The 24,136-nt window shown below is 36.5% G+C and overlaps 1 protein-coding gene across 2 annotated transcripts in view; it reads right to left on the bottom strand.

The window, feature by feature from the left end:
• Positions 1–24,136, bottom strand: part of LOC109048026 (alpha-(1,6)-fucosyltransferase-like) — an 80,083-nt gene that overhangs the window by 5,413 nt on the left and 50,534 nt on the right. For both annotated transcript variants that reach the window (XM_042742593.1, XM_042742594.1), the window contains 4 exons: positions 8,684–8,802; positions 6,541–6,703; positions 5,020–5,134; positions 2,675–2,912 (listed from right to left, as the gene is read on the bottom strand). In XM_042742593.1, the coding sequence (XP_042598527.1) occupies positions 2,675–2,912; positions 5,020–5,134; positions 6,541–6,703; positions 8,684–8,802 (635 nt within the window). The remainder of the gene's footprint in view (positions 1–2,674; positions 2,913–5,019; positions 5,135–6,540; positions 6,704–8,683; positions 8,803–24,136) is intronic.

The following is a 24,136-nucleotide window of genomic DNA, read 5'->3' as shown; positions in this document are numbered from 1 at the left end:
TCTGTGCATACTTTACATTACATTACATTAACGCCTTTGGCAGTCAGTTGTATCCAAAGTGACTTACAGTGTTTTCAAGGTGTATATTTTGACAGTGAATATACGGCATATTCTTCAAGCATGTTCTCGCATTAGTGTGGCAGCAACAAACCTCAAGGGGGTAAGATGATGGAGTCCCCTTCAAATGTCTGTGCCATTACAATGGATGTGTTATTAGGTGCGTACATTCACATACAAGAGCATGTTTCAGGCCTTAGGGATGCACAATATATGAAAGCCATAGTGGTGTTAGCCAGTATATATGTATATATATATATATATATACATATTCTCCTGTCTGTTAACATTGTAATATTGGCCAAAATACCAATATGGCTTCCAGTATAGTGTGCATGTATATATGGTATATATATATATATATTAGGGATATATTATATAATATATATATATATATATATATATATATATATGACACAGTTTTTAGATATATTTTTTATATATATGTTTTTTATTTATTGTTTTTTTTATATGTTTTTTGTATATGATGGTATTTTATACAAAGGACATTTTTATCGATATATATATATGTATAGGCATCATACACTGGAGGCGGTTGGCGGAAATGATGAATATATCCATATTACGTTGGTGGCTAAAACAATCTAGATCCGGATCAAAAGGTGCTAACTATTGAAAAATCCATATTGTTCAACCATTAGCATAAAGTAATGGAATAAAACGTTATCAGGGAAAAATGTCTTCAAAGAGTGTGCGTGCCATGTTTAAATTATGCCTTATGCAGCATTAAATGTTAAAAGTATTTTTCACACAAAGAAGTGTTGGAGAAACTCCCTAGCCTTTCTTATATAACCTTGCTGTTAGGCTCTTTGCATGGGGATGAGGTTTTTCCAGCCCAGCACCCCTCATTGCACTGATAAACAAAATAACTCTCTCTCTCTCTATCTCTCTCTCTCTCATCCTCATTAGAGCAGCAAGAGAATCTAAATTACATCTTGTCCTTGCATCCTGATGAATAAATTGAAGGGGGGGCTTCAGGGGAGGAGGCTTCTTTATTATTTTTAATTCATGCTATCTGTGCGCGTGTACCGCTGAAGCGGCACTGATTCATTTTAATGCTGCGTGTGTTTGGGTGTGCATATTGCTGGGGGTATTTTCTCTAAGCGCCAGCAGGATTATCCTGAAGGATTTGGTCTGCCCTTTGACCCCATGCGTGTCATAACTAGAGGCATTAACAGGGTTATGTTATGTACTGTACATTATTGAGAACCATCTCTCGAAAGCTCCACTACAATTAGACTGAATTAATTTGGGCACCGTCAGTATGTGCGTATATTATGAGAATCCAAGATGTTAATGCTAATGTGTGAAAACTGATGGCATGGCGTTAGCAATACCAAGGTCATGGGTTCAGTTCCCAGGGAATGTGAAAAGCAGTGAGTCCTGGCCCACTCCAAACTCAGTCTTGAATATATTGTAAGTCGCTTTGGATAAAAGTGCCTGGCAAATGCATAAATGTAACGTAATGAGTTGGAATAGCATGTTTAATATAACTCGCTTGCTCAGTCTCCATCTCTGTCAATCTTGCTGGTCCATGGAGTGCAGAAACTCAGGCTTTAGGGCGAACTAAGAGAGATTGTGTCCTCTGGGAGGAAAGAGTGATGGAAAAGCACTGCTTTGTTTTGAGGTCATTTCTTTCATGTTTTAAAGGCAGTCTCTCCTTCCCCTCCGCTTTGCTTTTAGAGCACAGCAGGTTCACTCCAGCTGTAGACAGATTCCTCTGAACACTGGGTTTAGCCTATTAGACAGAGTCTTACACTGGGCCAGTGTATATAAAAATGACCATTAGTATGTTTCCCAAATGAACATTTTAAAAATGTCTATTATTGAAAAAATGTTTGTGAATCTGTTGCATTTATGAAAAAAAACAATCACTGACCATTACTCAAGATCGACATTATAGACCAGCAAAATGCCAAAAAATCATATGACTATGTACTGAGAACAAAAATGGAAAAATATAAAATTATATAAAATAAAAAAGCGCATTCTTAATCTCAACACAAGAAACAAACAGATGAAGTGTATCTTAAGGTCCCTCATCACAATTTTACCTGAACATTCCCTGACTAAATATAATTGACCCTTTCACCAGAGTTTGATTGACAGGCGATCTGACCAATCATAAGACAGGAGAGTAGATTAACTTCAGTCGACTTGAACTTGAAAAATAGTGTGTATTGACATCTTTCCGTGTTTGAAACAAGATACCCTCTGATGTTCATTCATGTTTATTTCATGCTAAAACTAGTAAAGAAGAAGAGATTATCGATTCATGTGCCGCTTGAACTGAGGCGCTATAGCGATCTGTCACGGCACATTAAAGAGCCACAAAATGGTATTTATTGTTTGAATAAAAAAAAAAAAGACAAAATTTGAAAGCTGACACTTTGTTTTATACCACAGGTAACCTGCTCTGTCTTGTCTTGTGATGTATTTTGCACTGTGTGCAGAAAATGACATGAAAATGTAAAAATAATCCCAAACTTTTCAAAAGGCAGCGCAATTCTAAATGATAAAAACAGCCAGTTTAATTCAAAGGATCAGAAAAAGGGGGATAGATTTGATAGATTTGAGGGACATGTGTGTTACTGACCAGACCAGTGTCCAGTGGAGGCCCCCGTGCGGTCAGTGCAGGTGTCGCTGACAGGTTTAAAAACAGTCTCCCATCCGCCGGTGGCGTAGCGCCAGTTCTGCGACTCCAGTATGAGGGTGCGCTGTGTGCCATAGGCAATCATGAAGCAGTAGACCACATGATGCAGCTGGCAGCCGTAACCACAACCCTTATTGATGTTACACAGCAGCTTGCGAGCCTTGCTGCAGTCCTGAGGGTTCTGCAGATACAGATCAGTAGAGAGAGAGAGAGGACTGAAGAGCTTTCAACACATTGAGTGGACACTTTTAGATGAGGAAATCACACTTAAAATATCTGAATTTCATTACATGTGTAGAAATACAGTTTGAGGCTGCTGTATATGGCATTTTTATAGTTCAGCAGGTTCCTTGATCTGCTCGATGTCAAAAACAGCACATGAATTTGTATTTGACAGCTCAAGTGTGACTTCTGTACCGTGCTGCTCATGGAGACATTTGTATTATACATCTTTCTAGACCACCAGTAAGATAAAAACATGATGGGATACAAAAAAAAAAAAATAGAGAGAGCTAGTTTTGTCAAGGTTTTTGAAACTCTCCAATCATCTCACACATGAAAATATTTTTAGTATGTGCTGGAGGAAATGATAAATTTGGCTCTGACACCAGAAGAATATAATGTCTGAAATCTGAATGAACTTGGCTGGATGAAAGAAGACGAAACAAACAGGACGGAAAATGCTCCCTCCATCTATCGCTGTTTCTCTCTTACTGAGACAATAGAGAGGCGAATGATTGGAGTAAAGAGAAAGAAAGGAGCAAGAGAGAGAGCTCTGCAGATAAGAGATGGATGACAGCAGTGTAGTGAGACAGGCTGAGGACTGTCATTTCTCATAAGAGACACAGCTTCTTTGTTATCAACCTGTCTGTCTCTCACACACAAAGTAAAATACACTCCATCACTTTAATCACACTCCAGCTCTCATTACCGCTCTAACCTGTCTCTCTGATGGAGAGCACTGACACAAAGCTGTTAGTCAAAGTTAACATAGTACTAGTAGCACAAAAGTTTTCCCCAAGGCCAAATTACTAGGTTATAATACAGAGCAGTGTTTCCCAGTCTTTGTTAAAGATAACAATAAATATGCAGTTAGAAATATGGAGATTATCAGGTAAAAGCATCAGTTGTCTAAAGCCACAATGTCCTGTTGACATTCATGAACTGTAACTTCAGCATGTGACGGCGGTTTAAAGTCTTTCTGCAAGAGACGTTCAGGCTGTGGGTTAAACACACAGAATCAAGCTGAGCTCTGCTGATTACAGCCTGTGTGCTTGTGCGTGGCACTGCATTGTGTTGCAGCTGAATGTCAGTTTAGTCTCCAGTGTGGAGTCAGTGCAAAACAACCACCCCATCCCATCTCAGAGAGAGGGACAATATACTGCTGTCCCGCCAACTGCAATATAATCACCCTTCTCATTGATATATGGGGAGAGGGAAGGAAGAGGAGGAGGAGGGTGAGTGAATGTGATCTTATTCAGCCATAGACTGTATTCAAAACAGAAGCAATATTTAATCTGAAGAACAAACAAAACATGCAGTCAAAACCGAGGCTTGAGGGCTGGAAGTAGTGCCAAATGCTTTAGACATAGAGGGGGACCCCAATATCCATAAGAGCCACACAAAATATGTGGTTTAAATCTAAATTTCTCACATTTTTGCATTTAATCCAGCCAAATCTTGAAAGTTTGGTTTTATTTTTGCATAGAAGTAGAGTTCATTGAATATGTCATTATGAAAATAACATTCAGTGGTTGTGAATAAGTGTTTTTAAGCAAATCTTTTAAGTGAACAGATCATTTCCACATACTAACACACATATTTTGTTCATTGAAGTATCTTTGTTTTAAAGAATTAGACCACTATCCTGCCTTCAAAGTCATGAGCAAATCACATTTGGAGCCTTTCAACACATTAAATTAAACACTCTTTCAACAGCCTCTTATTAGAGTTTTAACACACAAGTTTAAACAAAAAGCAATGCTTGTTTTAGTCTTCTGTGCAATTCTGTGTTTTTTTAATGAACTGGTTCAGTAAGTGATTCAGTGACTCATTCATAACAGAAAAATACTTATTTTTAATCGTCAATGAGCAAAATTATATATGGCACACTGAGTGAATGGGTTCACAAATATGAAAGAATCTTTTTAGTCAATATGACCCAGTTACGGGGTGCCATCTATTCTGACTAAAGTCAGAGGTCAAATGAATGAAAATTTCATAATAAAATCTTCCTAAAGAAAGAAAAAAAAAGGAAAAGGAAAAAAACAAAAGCGTGCTTACTATACCTGTAGGTACGTGATTCTGTTCTGTACTAGGTCAGACAGTTCTTTAGCTTCTTTCTCTCTCCAATCTCCAGCACCGTCCGCCTGGCTCAGATGATACAGGTCTGTCATGATGGACCTAAAGATTACATAAAAACCACTGTAAAACACAGCTCAAAACTCCAAACAACTGCATCACACCATTTCTGCTAATTAAACCAATTGATTATGGCTAATTACAGAGCATTTTGTAAAGAAATAATATTAAATTAGTTTTACAGTCACAAACTAAAGTCAGCCAGGCCTACGCACTGTTAATCATCCACACTACAATTAAAAGCGCTCTAGTAATGGCTTCATTTTTTAGCTTCTGTTCAGCATTACATGGACGTCTTTTTTCTGAAGCACGAGCAAACGTGCTGATCTAAACATACACACCCATTAAACCCCAGTAATGGTATTACTGCCCCATGGGATTACATGCTGTTTAGAAAGAGATTAGAGATGGAGAGAATTTTTCCTCTTTAATAAAATGTAGCACATGATTAGAACAAGTGAAAATGAGCAGGAAGTAAAGTCTGCATATATGTGCATTATGGATATGTATTCCTCCTCTACGCTGGGATTCAAAAGTATTAAACAGTTATTCATCTTTTCTATTGTACAACAAAATGTTTTGAGGCCTTGGGTATTTAAAATGTGGAGAAGAGGCCCCTGAAGTGAGTTTCAGTTTTTGATATAATGTAGATTTGATGAGAGTTGTATAGGGACCAGCTAATCATTTCAAATGTATCCAGGCAAAGTGTTTATACTATGATATCTTTTTTTTTTTTTACATCTACTGTTGCATTTTATGTGGACTTAATTTCATAATTAACAGCCATAATGGTTCAGACTGGTGGTAAGTTATTTTAATTCATTCATTCAGTTGAGGTATTTATCATAAATTGACAGGATGCTGTGTTTTTATGTTTAGACACAAAAATATGACCTTAAAAATTTCACAGAGCAAAAAAAATAAGTTAATTTCTCATACTGGTGAGAGCAGTTTTTTTATTTGGAAACACATTTACACTACCATTCAAAAGTTTGAAGATATTTTTTTGACTAAATTAATACTTTTTATTAAGAAATTAAGAGATTGATACTTTCTTCAACAAGGACAGTAAAAACTGACAGTAAATACCTTTATAATGTTACAATTTTTTGTATTTGTATTTCAAATGCTGTTTTTTAACTGTCTAGTCAACAGCTGAAAAGAAATGTATCACAGTATACACAAAAATATCAAGCAGCACAATTGTTGTAAACAATAATAACAATAAGAAGAAATGTTTCTTCAGCAGCAAATCTGCATATTATTTCTGAAGGATCATGTGACACTGAAGACTAGAGTAATGACTGCTAAAAATTCAGCTTTGCCATCACCACCTCAAACATTTGAAAGGAAGATAAGCTTTATAATGCAGACTTATCTGCTGTATTGGCCAATGTCATTATGAGTAAATTCCTTATGTATACATATGCTGGATGTGTGTGTGTAACCTCTGCTGGTGTCCAAGGTCCTGCAGGAGTGTGTCCACATGTTTCTGTAGTGCTCCAGTGTCCACCAGTGCTAATTTCTTTAACTCACTGCGAACAAAATACCACAGTTCCCTCACACCGTTCTCCACCTTCCTCCTTAGCTCCTCCTGGTCCTTTCCTGGACCTGCACACACACACGCACAAACAAACATTCATATTATTTCAGTGCTAATGGTTACTACTGAGATGAAAGACCAATATTAATCAGCCATGTCCACTAAATGGCCTATATCTCCACATTTTGTGATTATTGCCATCAGCCGGCAATCATTTTTACCTGTCATGAGACAGATAATGCACCTAGTCAAAACCTAGTCTGTTTCCATGTTTTTGAGTGAATTTTGAGTCAGTACTACTTTAAAAGTGACATCAAAGATATTTATGTTACAAAAGTTTTCTATTCCAACTAAATGGTGTTTTTTTTATTTATTTATATTAATCAAATTCTACAATAAATAGACTTTCCACAAAAATATTAAGCAGAACAACTACTTTCAACCTTGATAATAAGAAATGCTTCTTGAGCACCAAATCGGCAAATTAGAATGCTTTCTGAAGGATCATGTGAAATTTAACTTTGCCATCATAGAAATAAGTTACATTTTAAAATATGCTAAACTAGAGAACAGTTTAAGTTGTAATAAAAATTGTATAATATTACTGTTGACTGTATTTTTGATACAATGCATGCAGCATTGCTGAGACTTCTTTCAAAGAAACATTACAAAATTTTACAGGCCCCAAATTTAAAATTATGGTGTATACTGTCATTTCATTTAAACAATTCTGAATATGTAATCTGCTCATTTATATAAAATCTGCAATAAGTCTGCATTATATACCATGCTGTCTTGATACCTCTATTGACATCACCCAGTAATAAACTCATATATCCACAATTGAAGAAGGTGCAACAACTAGCATTTGGGGAATTATATACATGGATGGATGAGGATACAGTGGGTATAACCCATATCACTAAATTACATATTGACAGACTGCTGCCGGCCACATGCAAGAATGTAGACTGTGTGACCTGTATATTGTGAGTGAATGCACAAAGATGTGTGTGGGATTAAAAAGCTGTGATATTCAATAAGGGTATCAGTGGCTGTAAGACAATCCGGCACACAGCTGTGATCCTCTGTGTATAGTGTTCCACTTGTTCTTCCTCTCAAAAGATCATTCAGTGCAATACTATAAGGACTGCTGACCCAGAAACCAGCCACAGAGTGTGTGTGTGTGTGTGTGTGTGTGTGTGTATGTGTGTGTGTGTGTGTGTGTGTGTGTGTGTGTGTGTGTGTAATCATCATAACTTAAACCAGTAACCCTGGATCATCTGCTGGTCCACATATATATATATATATATATATATATATTTGTGTGTGTGTGGAAAGAAGGCAAAGGTTGGCTAGAGGACAATTAACACAGACTCCCTGTAGTGATACGACCGTCCTTGACTGTGAAGACTCTCATGCACACATACACATGAGCGCGCACACACACACACACACACACACACACACACACACACACACACACACACACACACTTTTCATCCATATTAAAAGGCTCCTATTAATTTGACACGTTTCATCTTTCCTTCACTCAGCATTAACAGCAAGCCATTACAGAACATCTGAAAAAGAGCTGTCAGACCCTGAAACACTGCCACACACTCACACATGCGCGTGTGAGTATATGCATTTACTTAACTATACTTTAGATTGTGCAGAAGTTAACTAAATCTGCCAAAGTCTAAACTAAAAACTAAGATTATTGTTTCTAGTTATACGTTTAGAGTTATACTTTGGTTTGGATTAGTTAATTTGCTTTATTTCTTAAGAAATTAAATTAAAATGTATTTTCTGATACTTTAGAATGATAAGAAAGGCTTTATATATTAAGATTTTTTTTTTTTTTTCAAACAACAACAAAAAAAATCTAACACTAAGAAAAATACAATTTATGACTTTTTTTTTTTTTGGTTTAGGCCACTGAAAATTTTGGCAGGCAATTGTGAAATTTTAAAATTTGATGTTAGCTTTACATAAAAACTACAGAATTGTATAGTTCATTTAGATAATTGTGCATATTAACACACCATCAGCAGGGAGGCTGCGGTAAGAGTTGATTTTCTCCTTAGCTCTGATCAGTTGTTCTTCAAGGTTGCGTAATTTACCCATGGCTCCGGGACCACCATCGGCCTGTCCGTCAGGTAACCTGGAAGACAGAAAGAGAGAGAGATGTTAGCATGACCATTGCCTGGGGAATCGACATGCTCTTATGCTGTGCGTTAATGCTTCTCAGCATTCAAGCTCATGTGAGAGTGAACGTGTTGCCTACTGGGTTAAGGTGAATTGTGGTTGGCTAATTTCCCAGGGGTCTTTGCTCCTTGCTACCAGTACCAATTTAATGCAATGATCAGTTGCGGCAGTCACTGCGGGCAATTCATTTGGTGGCAGGGCTATTCATCACACACAGACACACAAACAGTTGACCGAAGCCTGCCCAGCGTGGGCTCCTGACGTCCACCACACACATTTCATCTTATAAACTCCATTACCGACGAACATCCCAAGACCTGAACCTCCATCATTCCCTGACACTCCTTCAGAGAAATCTAGTTAATTTATGAGATGGCTTCCTTTGGTAGACAACAGATCCTGCATATTCTCTCTATCTCACACAATATTTGTTTAGCTATCGAAATACTAATTATATTGCTTTTATATAAAGCTAATTATAATTTCAATACAGCAGGGTTCTCAGACACATTACCTGAGGTGTTATTTTTCATTAGGTGCCAGATAAACAGGTACAACAAATACAAGTGGTTTTACAAACATGAATTTTAAATATATGCAGTTATTGCTACACTTATACATGTATTAGTGAATACGATTGTTGTGTGACTCAACTTTCCCTCTTACTTGCGTACTGCACTGCTTGTTTAGTGGACTAATGATGCCTTGATTTGCATTCCTAGGGAACTGCAATATTATCCTAGTAGATCAGGCAGGTAGTGGTCACATTAAGAGACCACAAACCTCACAAGCTGTGACTCTCAAAAGTAATTTAAATGCACATAATATTTAGAAATGTTTAAGAACTACATTTTATACAAATCTTAAGATCTATTTTTGACAAATATTGATCTCACACACAGCATATGCTATTCAAGAATTTTAATGGCCTTCAATTTTGAAAAGTGAAAATACAAGGACACCCTGGTCATTATATTTCAGCTGCATAATGACGGGCAAAGCAAAAAAATAGTTTGGAGTGGAAGTGCAAAAAAAAATGTGTGCAAGTTGCATGGTGGCTGTGCATTCAATGTAGACAGCTCACTTTATTATAATAGAAGCAAAGTGGTTTTGTTGCATTGACGTTGCATGCAATAATAAAATAAATAAAATAAAATAGATCAAATAAAATAAACCTTTTTGTGTCTTAGGCTTGTAATAAGCCATACAAAACAAACCGTTTGTGTTTGAGGCCTATAATAAGCTATCTAAAATAAAATAAAACTTTTGTGTTTAAGTAGCATAATAAGCCATGCAAATAATAAATAAATATAAATAACCCTACAATAAAATTGCATTAGCATTTATACAATAATAATAATAATAAAAATAATTTAATGTTTTATATTTTTCATAATAACTTACGAAATTATTGTCTCCAAATAACCCCTATGAGAGACACAAGTACACACACACACACACACACACACACACACACACACACACACACACACACACACACACACACACACACACACACACAGGGGGACAGCATCAGAGAGCTCAGTTCTCCCCTTTTTCTCATGCACAGCTCTGTGTCCTTGCAGTGGGTTTGTAGTGGAAATCTGAGCCGTATTCAAAATGTGTTTGACGTGAATGGAAAGCATTGTGGAAAAACTGCCTCACCTAAAAGAGAGAGAAACAGCGATAGAGAGACAGAGAGGGAGAAAAAAATGAGGATAGGGCAGCAGAAGTCTTATCTGAGAAGAGAGGGATGGAAATGTATTTGTGGAAAGGCGTGCGTAGGGTTTTAAAATGGTAAACAACACATGGCCATTTCACCTGGATGCAAATGGTCATATGGATGTCTGTCAACAGAAGGAGCAGAATGAACGACAGAAAGGGAAAAAGAAGGATGGGTGAAACTGAAAATGAGGAGGGATGTTGGAATTGGAGAAAAATTGCTATGTCAAACATTTATGTAATTCTTGGCTGGTCAAGGAAGAAATGAGAAGAGAGTGAGAAAGGAAATGAGAGAGAAGGGGTTTGTGTGTGTGTGTGTGTGTGTGTGAGAGAGAATCTATGGGCAAAGAAGTGTTTATGCGGTTTAGTTCATGTTTATGCGGTTTGTTAGGCAACATAATGTGTTAAAGACAACTTTGTTAAATTAACCCAAATTGCTTTCTTATTTAGGCCAGAAACACTTTTTACTTAAGTACACAAATGCAGACATTACTTTGGCGGTGATAAACCTCGGTTCTGAAAGAGGGGAGATACAGTTACCTTCAAATGTATGTGCTATTATGTTAATCAGTATTTTTGTTTTGCTTAAAAAAAGTAAACATCCTTAAAACAAGACAAATTTAACTGAGAATCACATTACGATATTATTAATACTTGTATTTGTCATTAGCATTTTTATTCAATTTACTCTTAAATGCAAGCATTAAAAAAAAAAAATAATACTAAAGTGAAACAAACTTTACAAATTAATTGATTCCCATTAAAAAAAAGATCATATTATTAGGATGTTTAAATATTTTAATTGAAAAACACAAGCAAATACTGATTAAGAAAATGTTTAATACAGTATGTGGATTGCAATATTTTCTGGGTTGCATTCCACTTCAAAGTTTTTATACCCTGTCTTCCCACGCTAACTTCCCTCCATCTCGGGGTCTTGGATGTACATCACTGTTTATATAACGTGAGTGTCCACTGTAGCGGAACCCATGTACGCACTTCCAAAATGACTGCAGGGATTCCCTCGAGAGGAAATGTTTAGGGAAGTTCACAGAATGTATGTCTAAAGCGAATCGCATTGCAGTGGAATTTGTGTAGCTATAAGTATTTATGTTCATGTATACTACTGTTTAAAAGTTTGGGGTCGGTATGATTTTGAATGTTTTTTGACATAAGTCTCACCAAGGCTGCATTTATTAGATCAGAATAAAATATAGTAAAAACAGTAATAGTATGACTTATCATTACAATTTAAAATAATCTTTTTCTATTTTAATATTTTAAAATGCAATTTATTCCTGTGACGGCAAAGCTGAATTTTTCTGCATCCATTACTTCAGTCTCACATGATCTCACTTAATAATATACTGATTTTTTTGTTTAATAAATATTTCTTAATATTATTATTGTTGAAAACAGTTGTGCTGCTTAATATTTTTGTAGAAACCATGATAATTGTTTTTCAGGGTTATCTGATATATAGAAAGTTCAAAAGAACAAAAATTAAAATGACATTTGTGTTGATGTAATCAAAACCCAGTCTAATTTTTACTATCCAATCAAATCTCACACTAAATTATTTCCCACTAAATATGCAGTTTCCCTTAAAAATTGCAGATGGAATTTCATGTCGTCTTTTAGACTGCCACAGCAAACACAGTTCTGAAACACAGTTCAAAAACACAAAACTCCCAAACTGTCCACAAACTGTGAGAAACAGTAAATGGCCTTCTCCTGAAGCCAGTAACAATGGAAGCTACAATTTACAATTGACCTCCCTTCTCTGTCGTTCTCTTTTTGTCCTTCTCACACATCACCTGTCCTCAGAAACCTGAGCTTCATTATGTGGCATTACATAACCAGCAATCATCAGCTAATGAGGCCACATCACTCACAGCAGGGGCAGAGAGAAACATTTAGAAACACACCAAGGTTTGAGAACGGCTGTCAGAGGAGTGTGATGGAAATCCCACGAGGCCTCGTGTTTTCTGCAGACGCTGAACCCTTGCGAGATGTTTTACTGTAGCAGCCCACAGAGAAACTTGTATCGAAGTAGGACACACACACTTACACAAATGCAGACAGGATGAAAATAAGTGTGAAAACAGAAAGTGGAAGATGCAGAAAACTGTCACACTTCGGGGCGAAAGTACCAACAGATTGCTGTGGGGTACGGTTTTGACCTTCTATGAGAAAATTTTAATAGTGAGCTAGCAAACACTCAGACAGACAGTCAGCCTCTTCAGTCATTATTGACAAATTGACAATGTTTTGTGTAACACCTGGTGTGTAGGTGTGTGCGCGACACAAATATAGATGTACTGAACAAGAACTGGATGATGCCACTACATGACTGCTGTTACACTATGACTGAATGACTGTCAAGTGTAATGAGCAATGTGATTTAGTGGCGTAATGTGATGTAGTGGCGAAAGCTCAGGGTTTGTATCCGGAGGGTTGCTGGTTTAAACCCTGTATGGAGTGAGCTGAGAACCATCATCATTGTGCCACTGAGTAAAGCACTTAACCCTAGGTGACTCCAGAGGGATTGTCCCTGTAATAAGTTCATGGTGGTGTTCCACGGCACTCTTGTGTTAAAGTTGTGTCAAAAAAACCCATTTGTGTGGTTCTACTTGTGTGGTGAAAGATAAATAAATATAGATAGAAAAACATAGAAAACTTCAATTGCTTGGCCTACTCACAAACATCATTGTAAACATTACTAAAGACTGAAATATGCTACTGTACAGATATTTGCCTCAATCTGTAGTCTGGATGAGTCAGTTAGTTGCTGAAAGTCTAAGCCAGTCTGTAGATTCTGGGCAGTTGAAGTTGACATATTACACAGAAAATCGAGTAGTGTATGATGAGCACAGACTTGTATTTATTTTTGTTTAGCTTCAAACTATGATTTCATCCATTAGGAGGATATCAAGCATGTTTGACATTTTGAGTTGATTTTAAAACACACTGGGTTCTCATTTGTCATGTCTCTACTAGCAAAGTTTGTTGTGCTTGGAACAAATTGCAAGTGTGATAGTGTGTGATCCCCCAAAAAACCTGATATACTTGAATTCACCACACAATTCCCTGTCACATGCCCTTTGACTCAATGCTTAAATGGATAGTTCAACCAAAAAATAAAATTCTGTCATTATTTACTTACTCTCATGTCATTCCAAACCTGTTTGACTTTCTTTATTCTGTACAAAATAAATGGAGATATTCTGAAGAATATTTTTCCTCTATACAATGAAAGTCAGTGAGATCAAAAAATAACCTTGGAGTCGGACCCTATTGATTTTCATTGTATAGGTATAGCACACACACACACACACACACACACAAACACACACACACACACACACACACACACACACACACACACACACACACACACACACACACACACACACACAAACTGCAACAAATAACTTACTTTGTTTATCTATACAAGAAGTCATACAGGTTGGGAATGACATGAGCAATTAAGCAAGATAAAATCAAATTTTCATTAGCCCTTACATAAACTTAACTGAGAACAAAAACAGAGCAATCTGTCCCATGTCATACTTATCCACACGTCATAATCCTTATTATTTTAACTATATGACAGAAATTAAAACATTTTTGACAGAAATATTATATTGTATTAATTATATATAAGGACAATGACAGTAGAATTCATAGTTAATAAATGTGTTTAACATTATTTATTTTAGTTAAACTATGGATACTAGGCAAGAACTTAAAGAACTTACATTTTCATAAGGGCAAGTTCAAAGTGGAATGGAAAGCTTTAAAGGCTGGACCTTCATGAATTATGGAGGAAGCTGTCAGTTTTTCTTGTGTAAAATCTCTTCAGTTCTAAGGATCTTTGATTGCAGAAGGAAAAAAAAACACTGCCTTTGTTTGCCTTTAGAAATCTCAACAGGTGACTGCACATCAATAATTAAAGGCCTGATGAAAGGAAAACAATATCTGTTATGGAGTTCCAACTCCCTGCAGAAAATTTGAACTCAGCCCTATATAAATTAGGTGTTAATAAGTGTTATTTAATTAACATTGTTGTTACTATACTCTAAGTAAATCTGAAATCAATGCTATACTGTTAAATCTGCATTTCAATTGAATAAAATAGGCAATGTTAATGGTAATTGTACTTATTTGTACAATACAATAACAATGTCATCATAATTTAGGTACAATGTTCTACTAAATCCCTAGTCTATGTGTGTGTGTTTGTAATGCCAATGGCTGCCTGTGTTTGTTTTTGCAAATGATGTGGTTCTTAAAAGTGCACATTTGTTATACAAATGTGAATAGGAGCTGAAGTAAGTGTGCTTTTACCTTTACAAATGACTAGTGGTGGTGTGGAATAGTTTGTTTTGGACATTTGTCAATTTGAGTTGTGTGTGGGAAACTTATATCAAAGCTAATTACAGTTTGATGTTTTTTATTACTGCTGCACCAAAGAGAGAGGTCAAATAAAAGACCAAGTCTAAACCCGAGAGTAATTAGTCACATTTGGAAGGGACTAATTGACTTGTCACTGAATCCAGAGTTCACAGTCTCTATGGCGATATATTGCGAGGTAAGGATCTCACGCTGTTACTGGCTCCTAGATTACATGTGCATGGCCTCTAAGCGGCATTTATTGGCTGGACAGCCAAGTATTAAAATCAAATCAAATCTGAAATGAAATCTCTCAATTGTCTTTTCTAGACAGCAATGAGAATAAATGGAGAGCGAATTAAGCAAAGATCCCAAAAATTCTGCAAACAAAAGTTAGAGATATGATTCATATGAACTCTAATATATCAATAATATATCTGTGATATGCCATCCATTTTCATTTTATACCTATATACATCAGACTTGCTTCTATTTTTATTTCTCCCAAGGAATTTTATGAGAAACATCTGAGACCTGAATTTGTGACTGGCAGTTCCATTAAATCTCCTGAGGGATGAAAGAGCAATAAAACTTTAACTCTGGGCACCATAAAAACACAGACGCAAGCTCTAAAAGTATAGATTTGCTGCTGATAAAGAATCAAAATTTGATGCTATTAACCCTTATATGCATACCTCAGTTCTTTAGTGACTAGGGACATTATTCACTATCCTCTCACATTTTTTATAGTTAGACATCAACTTTCTTAGTATTCGTCAATCTATTCATTATAAACTATATGACAAAGAAAAATGTAATAAATGTATAAAAATATCTGTTTTCTGAATTTTTTATTTTTATTTATTTTTTATTTTTTTGTAAAAGGTGTATAGGGTCAATAGCGACCCGAGGTTTGCAGTAGTCTAAGTGTATTTTCCCTGCGCAATAATAATTAAATATCTGATGACTCAATAAGTGCAATTCACCTTTATTCCTCAAGGTGCTGATAGATGACGTTTTACTCATAATTACGGCAAACATAAAACAAAAGAAAATCATCCTCAAAAACTGAACTGGCTAGAATGGCTTTACTGCAGATCAATTACTGAAATATAAATGTCACTGTCATTTGATGGTGGATGTGGAGAATGAGCTGCCAGTGATCAAAATACTGATTTTGAAGTAACTGAAAATGACAGCTTTGAGAATATGGTCGCGAATATGAGACAGATGCTGAAATGTGCTCTGGCGATGAAAAAATTATCTGCTCAAATTGAACCCTTCTAAGTTTCAAAAGGTTACTGAAATGTGCTTTATTTTATTCATTAGTAATTGTTATTAAAATATCAGGAGTGTTTTATGCTATTGCAGCATTTAGAGATCTATCTGTGTTGTATATGTAGGTCAGGATCGCTACCGACTCGAATATGTAATAATGATTGGCAAAACATTTATGCATTTAAGGGTTAATTTTTATAATATAAAATGTTCTTAAAGGGAAAGTTCACCCCCAAATAAAAAGTTTGTCATAATTTACTCACTCCTGTTGTTTTAAACCTGAATTTCTTTCTTTCTTTTGTTGCTGTTTGATGTTTTGAAGAATTTTGGTAGCATAGTATTTTTTTGTGTGTGTGTGTGTGTGTGTGTGTGTGTGCTATGGAAGTCAACGGCTACCGGCAACTGTCTGGATGCCAAAATATCAAAATATCTAATTCTTTGTTCAACAGAAGAGAGAAACACATACAGGTTTGAAACTACTTAAGGTGAGTAAATAATGGGTGAACTATCCATTAACTATCCAGTAACTATTCATTTTGGGTGAACTATCCCCTTTAAATGTTGATTCAGACAAAACACAAATGGTCTTGCCCATGCTGGCACATGTCTTGGTTAGAAGAGTTTGTGTGTCATCATAAAAATGTAAATATCTGCTCTTATCATAAAAAACATCAGATTTATCAGCCAAAGTCCATCTCCACCCTTATCCTTTCTTGTTTTTTTACTTTCCCCTGCACACAAACAGTATAAGACAGTATAAGAGGAAGGAGATGAACCACTCCTGGAAAATTAATCGGAGAAATCATAACAACAACATAACAACTCGGCAACTTGAAAAATAGGCACAAAAGGAACAGAACTGAGAACACCAAAGGAACATACATAATGAATAAGACCTGACAAAGAAAGAGTGACACACAAGAGCTATACACCTTTTCTATGTCCCATGATGCTTTGCACAAATTATGGGAGAAAAAAATCCATTAAACTGTAAACAATCAGCCAAACTTTTGCTCATGAATGCAAACAGAGTACAATGAGGTGACATTATTCTACTCACCCTTCAGAGCAACCTTATAATTTAAAACGATTTGTTTTGGCCAAATTGATTGCCGATTACACTGTAGAATCAAAAGTCACACATTTCTGCATTTTTGATAGTGGTATAAGCTGTTTATGTACTTGTTATTTATATCTTCAATTTGCATCTGCATAAGCTAGACCAACCTGAAAAATAGTGTGATTTGAGCAAAAAACAAAACAAAAAAACCTACATTTATCATAACATTATTGCCAGATATTTTTGCAGACAGAAATAATGTTATCGAAACAACAATTAGGAGATTTTCCCATTCAAGTGTATAGTATTTGCATGCCTGCCTGGTGGCCTTACCAAAATGGTTTCTAAATAAACCAGCTTGCCTTAAGGTATGGTCACATTAAGGTCAGTTGTGTTTTGTAAATAGTGTAGTGATTTATGAAGCACGGCTCACACAGATTTCTGTGGCTCAACTCAGCCAACTTGAATGTCCAAATTGAACAAAATCCTATTTGCAGGCATATTTGGACACAGGGTTAGTACAGTGTATGTGAATGGAGGACTGTCATCATTGCAGTGTGGTGGCCTACTTCTACTCTGTGCTGCACTACAACTCATCAGTAAAGCTGTCCCAGCACTCCTGTGTGTAAGTGAGTGTGTGTGAGAGATATAAGTGTCTGTTAGTGCTGGAGTCATACACCTTCTCTTCCATCAGGCTTCTCCTTCTGGATCAATCACAGCACCATCTTTGGCCTGCCTCGTCACTCATACACATATCTGCTGAGAAAGCCTCTATGTGTGCGTTATCTGCTTTTTCATTTACGCAGGAGTCAATATAAAAGCGCGATGAAGCATCAGTGGGCTCTAATGGGGAATCGCGGTGTGTGTGTGTGTGCATGTATCAGTGCCTGATAATTCCCACAGGAAGTGCTTAATGAAAAACTGACAGCGCTGATACTGTACTGTGTTGGAGCGATAGGAGGAGAACAAATCGTTTCAATTCATTAGGACCGTACATGTTCATATATTACAAATAACACTTTCTCCATCATGTCCTACTCTGAGTAGCGAGCACACACACATACGCACTCTTAAGAGTCAAGTATCTCTATGCAAACACTTCAAAATTCAAAATCAGGAGTTCACTACACCAGAGCTACTGTAAACACATCATCTCTTATAAAAGAAAAGCTCTAAATAAGAGTTTTGGGTGGTTACTAGGAATGTGAACCTTGACAAATCCATTCATGATTTACTGGTTTTGGAATAACATTGAGACTATACTATAAGCAATATCAGACAAGCGATAGCGAAGTTGTTTCTGACTGTTTGTTAAGATATTCTGCAAAACAGTACAACAGTGAGTTTTTATAAAAGTTTCAAACTAAGCCACAGTAAGAATTTACCATTGGGCCGAGTAAATGATTCAATGATTAGGTGCATCCAGGGATGGCGTTTCCGTATGGCAGAGTATGGCAGTCGCCATACCCTAGCCCAGTCAGGTGTGCTGTGGAAAATCCAAACTATCTATTATATTTAGTTATTATTGTTTTAAATCACTGATATTGGTCTTCCTTATGTCTGTTTGAGGGTTTTACTAATATTTAATCAATGAAAAGCATTTAAAAGAGCATGTCAAACTGTCAGGGAAACCTCGTAACTTCATCCCGCCTCCATTCAGAACGAAGCACTGCGAAGCGCACAGCTTGGAGACAGATCTCGGCTTGTTCGCAATGCAAGGGTAAATTATAAATAACTGATGTTTGAACAAGTACAGCGTTTTCTTCACTAAAACACTATGTCTGTAAAGGCTAATTTTTGTATGTGTGTGTGTGTGTGTGTGTGTGTTTGAAGAGCGTAGAATAGCTTTTGCAGTCTAGTGGTAACCAATAGGCCTATAGGCTATTTTGTAGGCTATGTTTTAAATAGCATTTCATCATCTATATCATGAGATTTTGGCCAAGTGTATTAAACAAGAAAAACTAAGCGCCCATATAGCTACAATAAATGTTATAACCTGTAAGTTGATGACAGCGTATAATGCGATGCACGATGCACTTGCTGCCTCAGATGCGGCCGTTGTAATGATAGACAAAACACAGATCTCCGTCATTCGCTGGTCAAAAACTTTGTTAACCCCATTTGAGCTTGATTTTCAAAACAAGTTGTTAAGTGCAAGTGTCTGATAAAGCCACATACCAAATCTGACGACGCAGTGTTTAATTATTTATATATAGTGTGTATATATATATATATATATATATATATATATATATATATAAACCACTTTTTCCTTTTCTAATTTTTTCTCTTCAGTGCTTAGTAATTTATGCCACTGCCATACCCTATGGTTTTGTGAAACGGATGAAACTGGGTGCATCTGAAAACGCACACTGTACAAATATGCACTACATTTGATGAGGAACAAACTTAGCAACCAGTATAAAACTATGTCCTGTATAGTATAAATCCATGTAGTATGAAAAAAATCTAGATGTACTACATTAACCATGTTGGCATTGTCACGTGACTTCAGTTACAATGCCAGTTGCATCTACAACTACTTTCCTGTGGCACCATTTGATAGTAAAGTGCCCACTGGATACACACTTAAAATAGTAGGTCATCTGGCTGCTTTTCACATACTGTTTCATGAGTATTACGAATTCAGATTAATGCTCATTTCGTGTACATTTTAATACCTACTATATTGTAGGAAATTAGGCATATTCAGAAACAGGAACTTTTTTGTACCTAAATGAAATGTTACTGAACACATTGGTTGAATCAACGATATGATTACTCACTCACAGTGACTTGTCGCCACTAGTGGTGCAACAGATCACAAAACTCACGGTTTGGATCATATTACGGATTTTGAGTCACGGATCAGATCATTTTTCGGATCAGCTAAATAAATAAATAAATGACTGAAAGCTTAATTTAATTACTTTTATGCCACAGCAGAAACTACTTGCTTAACTAATAAAGTCAGTTATAAAACAAGAACAATTACCACACAAATACAGATTAATCTTTGTTTAAGCTGTGGTGTTATTTGATTAGCAGACAGAAGCAGCTATTTATTGGCTGCTGTCTCTTTAAGATCAAATGCACGGCCCTAATACTGACACACATCCATATTCTTTCTCAGCTGTTTACTTTCACTTAAGACATAACCGACTGTGCTTACTAGAATACTTGCCAAAATGGGTTTTTTAACATAACTTTGTGTGTATGAGAATGAGGAATCAATTCGGTGTTCACGTGGTGTCTCTCTCTTTGCGTGTGCAGCAGCGGACAGAGCGCAAGTTAAAATTGCTTGAATGTGTAAATTGGCAAGACAAAACATGTGCAAATGATAAACTTTCACTCTATGATGGTTAAACGTAACAGTTAATCCATGAATCACATGCATGCTGAACCGTGGGGCCTGGTTTTAACCTGCAGAGACTCACTGAACAAAAAGAAGGCCTTCTGGAATACAAGTTGTCAACTGAGTCAAATTCAATCATATTCCTTTTTATGAATATTCTATCAGTCTGTCTGTGATGTCGGAAAAGGCCCGCTGCTAGAGACTTTGTATCTAAACAACACTTTTTAAGCTTTTCATTGTCCATACCACTGTTATTTTAATCATGTACAATTGTCTGGAGCATGAAATAAGTAGCTGAGAAATGCTTCACTGAAACTGACTGCAAATGAAAGTAGCATTGCTTCAAAGCCTTCAAATAGCCTCTTTTTGAAAATCATACTAAAGTACAAGTCTGTGTTTATGTTCTGCCAAAAAGCATTAAACGAATCCATTGTTCTTAGGCTTGTTTACATTCGTGCAGGAAGTAGGATGTGCTGTTTCCCCTTTTTGTTTATGGGAGGCTGATTTTCATACAATCTTTAGAGTAAAAGTCTATTTTATGGTGCTGATGTGTCCAGAACCTTTCAGTGACTTTTACCATGGAACCTTTCAGTGACTTTTACCATGGAATACCATGAAGATGGCTCCAGTGTGTTTGGCCGGCCGTCTGTTTTTAAAAATGCAGACTCTCTATTGGTGTATGATCCCAAAGCACTTCTCAACATTAGATCTGCCATAGAAAATAGAGTTACCCACGACTAGAAAGAAAACTTTTCCCCCTCCTCCAATTCTACATGGATTACCTGCTTACCTGTGTCGAACGCCGTACTCAGCTCTTCGGAGAAAGCGACAGAGACAACGGGGTAAATGCGGTGGTCTGCTGGTAAAAATCAAGGCTCATTTAGTACGATTCCCCTACACTGATCTTCGTGGTCTATTGGCGGAATACGATGTGGGTTATGAGCGCTTTGTTTCTTGCCATTTCTTGGAACCTGTGGATACCCGGTTGGTACCGGTGGTCGGCTCGGTCGAGGAGTTCCAGCTTCCCCGATTTTGGTCACTTTGTCTTTGTCGGGGTGGAGTGGATGCTTCTTGCATGCGGACACTGAAACAGGAATCTGTGACGGGAAAAGACCCGGTTCCAGCCAGGTTAGCCCTGGTAAATGCTAGATCGCTAGCCAACAAAACATTAAGCTTAAATGACTTTTTAACCTCCAATAGATTGGATTTTCTGTTTGTGACTGAAACCTGGATGGGTGCTAATTAGTCAAGCATTTTTTCTGAGGTCTTGCCTCTAGATTGTACTTATTTTAGTTCTCTGATATCTACTGGTCGTGGAGGAGGAGTTGCAACTATTTTTAAAAATGATTTTAGCTGCCGGCATTTTTCGTTGTCTTGTTACGCCAGCTTCGAGCTAAATGTTTTTGAGATGAATCAGTTGCATCCCGTGCTGTGTGCTGTGATCTATCGAACACCCAAATACAGTAAAGACTTTATTGATGACTTCTCAGATTTTTTTGCTGGAATTATGGCAAAATATTATCGGGTTTTAATAGTTAATAGAGATTTTAATTTCCACATTTGCTCTCCCTCTAAGCCATTAGTTAAAGATTTTTTAGATCTTATTGATTCTTTTAACTTGGTACAGTTTGTGAATAGTCCTACACATGAGCATGGGCATACATTAGATCTGGTTTTGTCGTATGGTTTTCCTGTTTGCAATATTGAGGTATGATGCTACTGTTCCTTTTCTGACCACATGCCTGTTCTATTTGAAAGTTTTCTTTCTCTTAATCCTAAACCTAATGCCCCAACTCGCTTTTGTCATTTATTTAGTCCTTCAACTGTTAAACTGTTTTCTGATGCTTTTAGAAGTATTGACGAGGAGTATTCAATGTCCACTTCTTGCCTAAATACTGAGGAGTTAACTCTACTGTTTAAGTAGAGTTGCCATAACCTTTCTTTTTTGAGAGACATCTTAGCTAACATGAAACCATCTGCCTGCTGCATAGATATTATGCCTTCTCAATTTTTTAAGAATGTTTTGAAACCCTTGGACCTAAAATTCAGGAAATCATAAATAGTAGTCTTGCCTCTGGAGTTGTACCTCTAAATTTTAAACATGCAATAGTGGAACCATTGATTAAGAAATCAAATTTGGATACCTCGATTCTTGATAATTATAGACCTATCTCAAAACTTCCATTCCTTTTCAAAATAGAGAACAGTTTTTACACAATTGCAATCATTTTTAAGTCAGCGTGGTTTGCAGAAAGTATTTCAGTCTGGTTATAAACTCCAGAGCACAGAAACCGCCCTGTTAAAAGTTTATAATGACCTGTTACTGGCGATTATGCTGTCCTAATGTCGCTGGATCTTATGGCTGTATTTATCTGACACAAGTTTTTCAGTCCTTCTTGGGGATTTTATGTCATCCTCTGCATCCCTCTCGTGTGGTGTCCCTCAGGGTTCCATTCTTGGACCTATTTTATTTTCATTATATCTACTTCCATTAGGGTCCATTTTTAGGAAATTTGGCATCTCGTTTCATTGTTATGCAGACGATACACATCTCCCTTTGAAACGGAAAGATGCAAACTCTATAGCACCATTGTTGGACTGTCTTGAGGAGGTTAGGGCCTGGATGGCTTTAAATGTTTTAAAGTTCAATGAAGAAAAAACAGAAGTGTCATGATATTTAGACCTGGCAACACCTATGACCCCCTTGACTTAGATTTGAGTGTTATAAAATCATATGTGAAGCCAAATGTAAAGAATCTGGGGTACAGTTATAATGGACAGTGATTTAAAATTTGATAAAAAAATTAATTCTGTAATTAAATCTAGTTTTTTTTAGTTGAGGCAATTATAAAAAAGTCAAGTCTTTTTTGTCTTTTACTGACTTTGAAAGAATCATACATGCTTTTATCTCAGCCCGCCTTGACTATTGTAATAGCCTTTATGTAGGTATTAATCAGGCTTCCCTTAAACATTTATAGATGGTACAAAATGCTGCTGCTCGTCTGTTATCAGGAACGTGCAAGCACAAACAAATTACACCGATATTGGCTTCTCTTCATTGGCCTTCTGTTCGTTTTAGAATTGATTTTAAGCTTTTAGTTTTAGTTTATAAGTCATTAAATGGACTGGCACCAAGATAAATTTCTGATTTAATACAGCTGTACGATCCATCAAGAACACTTAGGTCCGCTGACCACTTACTTTTGGTTGTACCTCGAACAAGACTGAAAAGCAGGGGTCACCAGGCTTTTGCTGTTGCAGCCCCAAAGCTTTGGAATAACTTGCCTCTAAATGTTAGGCTGGCCCAAACATTTGCTGTTTTTAAATCCAGTCTTAAAACTTATTTTTTACTTATTCGGGCATTTAACTCAGTTTGAGAGCTGTTTTTATGTATTTGGTTAGTGTTATTGTTTGTTATTTTTGTTATGTGTAAAATTGTTTTACTTTGATTATGCTTGTACAGCACTTTGGAAAGCAACG

This window comes from Cyprinus carpio, chromosome B17, assembly GCF_018340385.1.
Source record: "Cyprinus carpio isolate SPL01 chromosome B17, ASM1834038v1, whole genome shotgun sequence".
NCBI lineage: Eukaryota > Metazoa > Chordata > Actinopteri > Cypriniformes > Cyprinidae > Cyprinus > Cyprinus carpio.
Note: the sequence above shows the minus strand (reverse complement) of the source record. Positions and strands in the feature narration are given on the sequence as shown.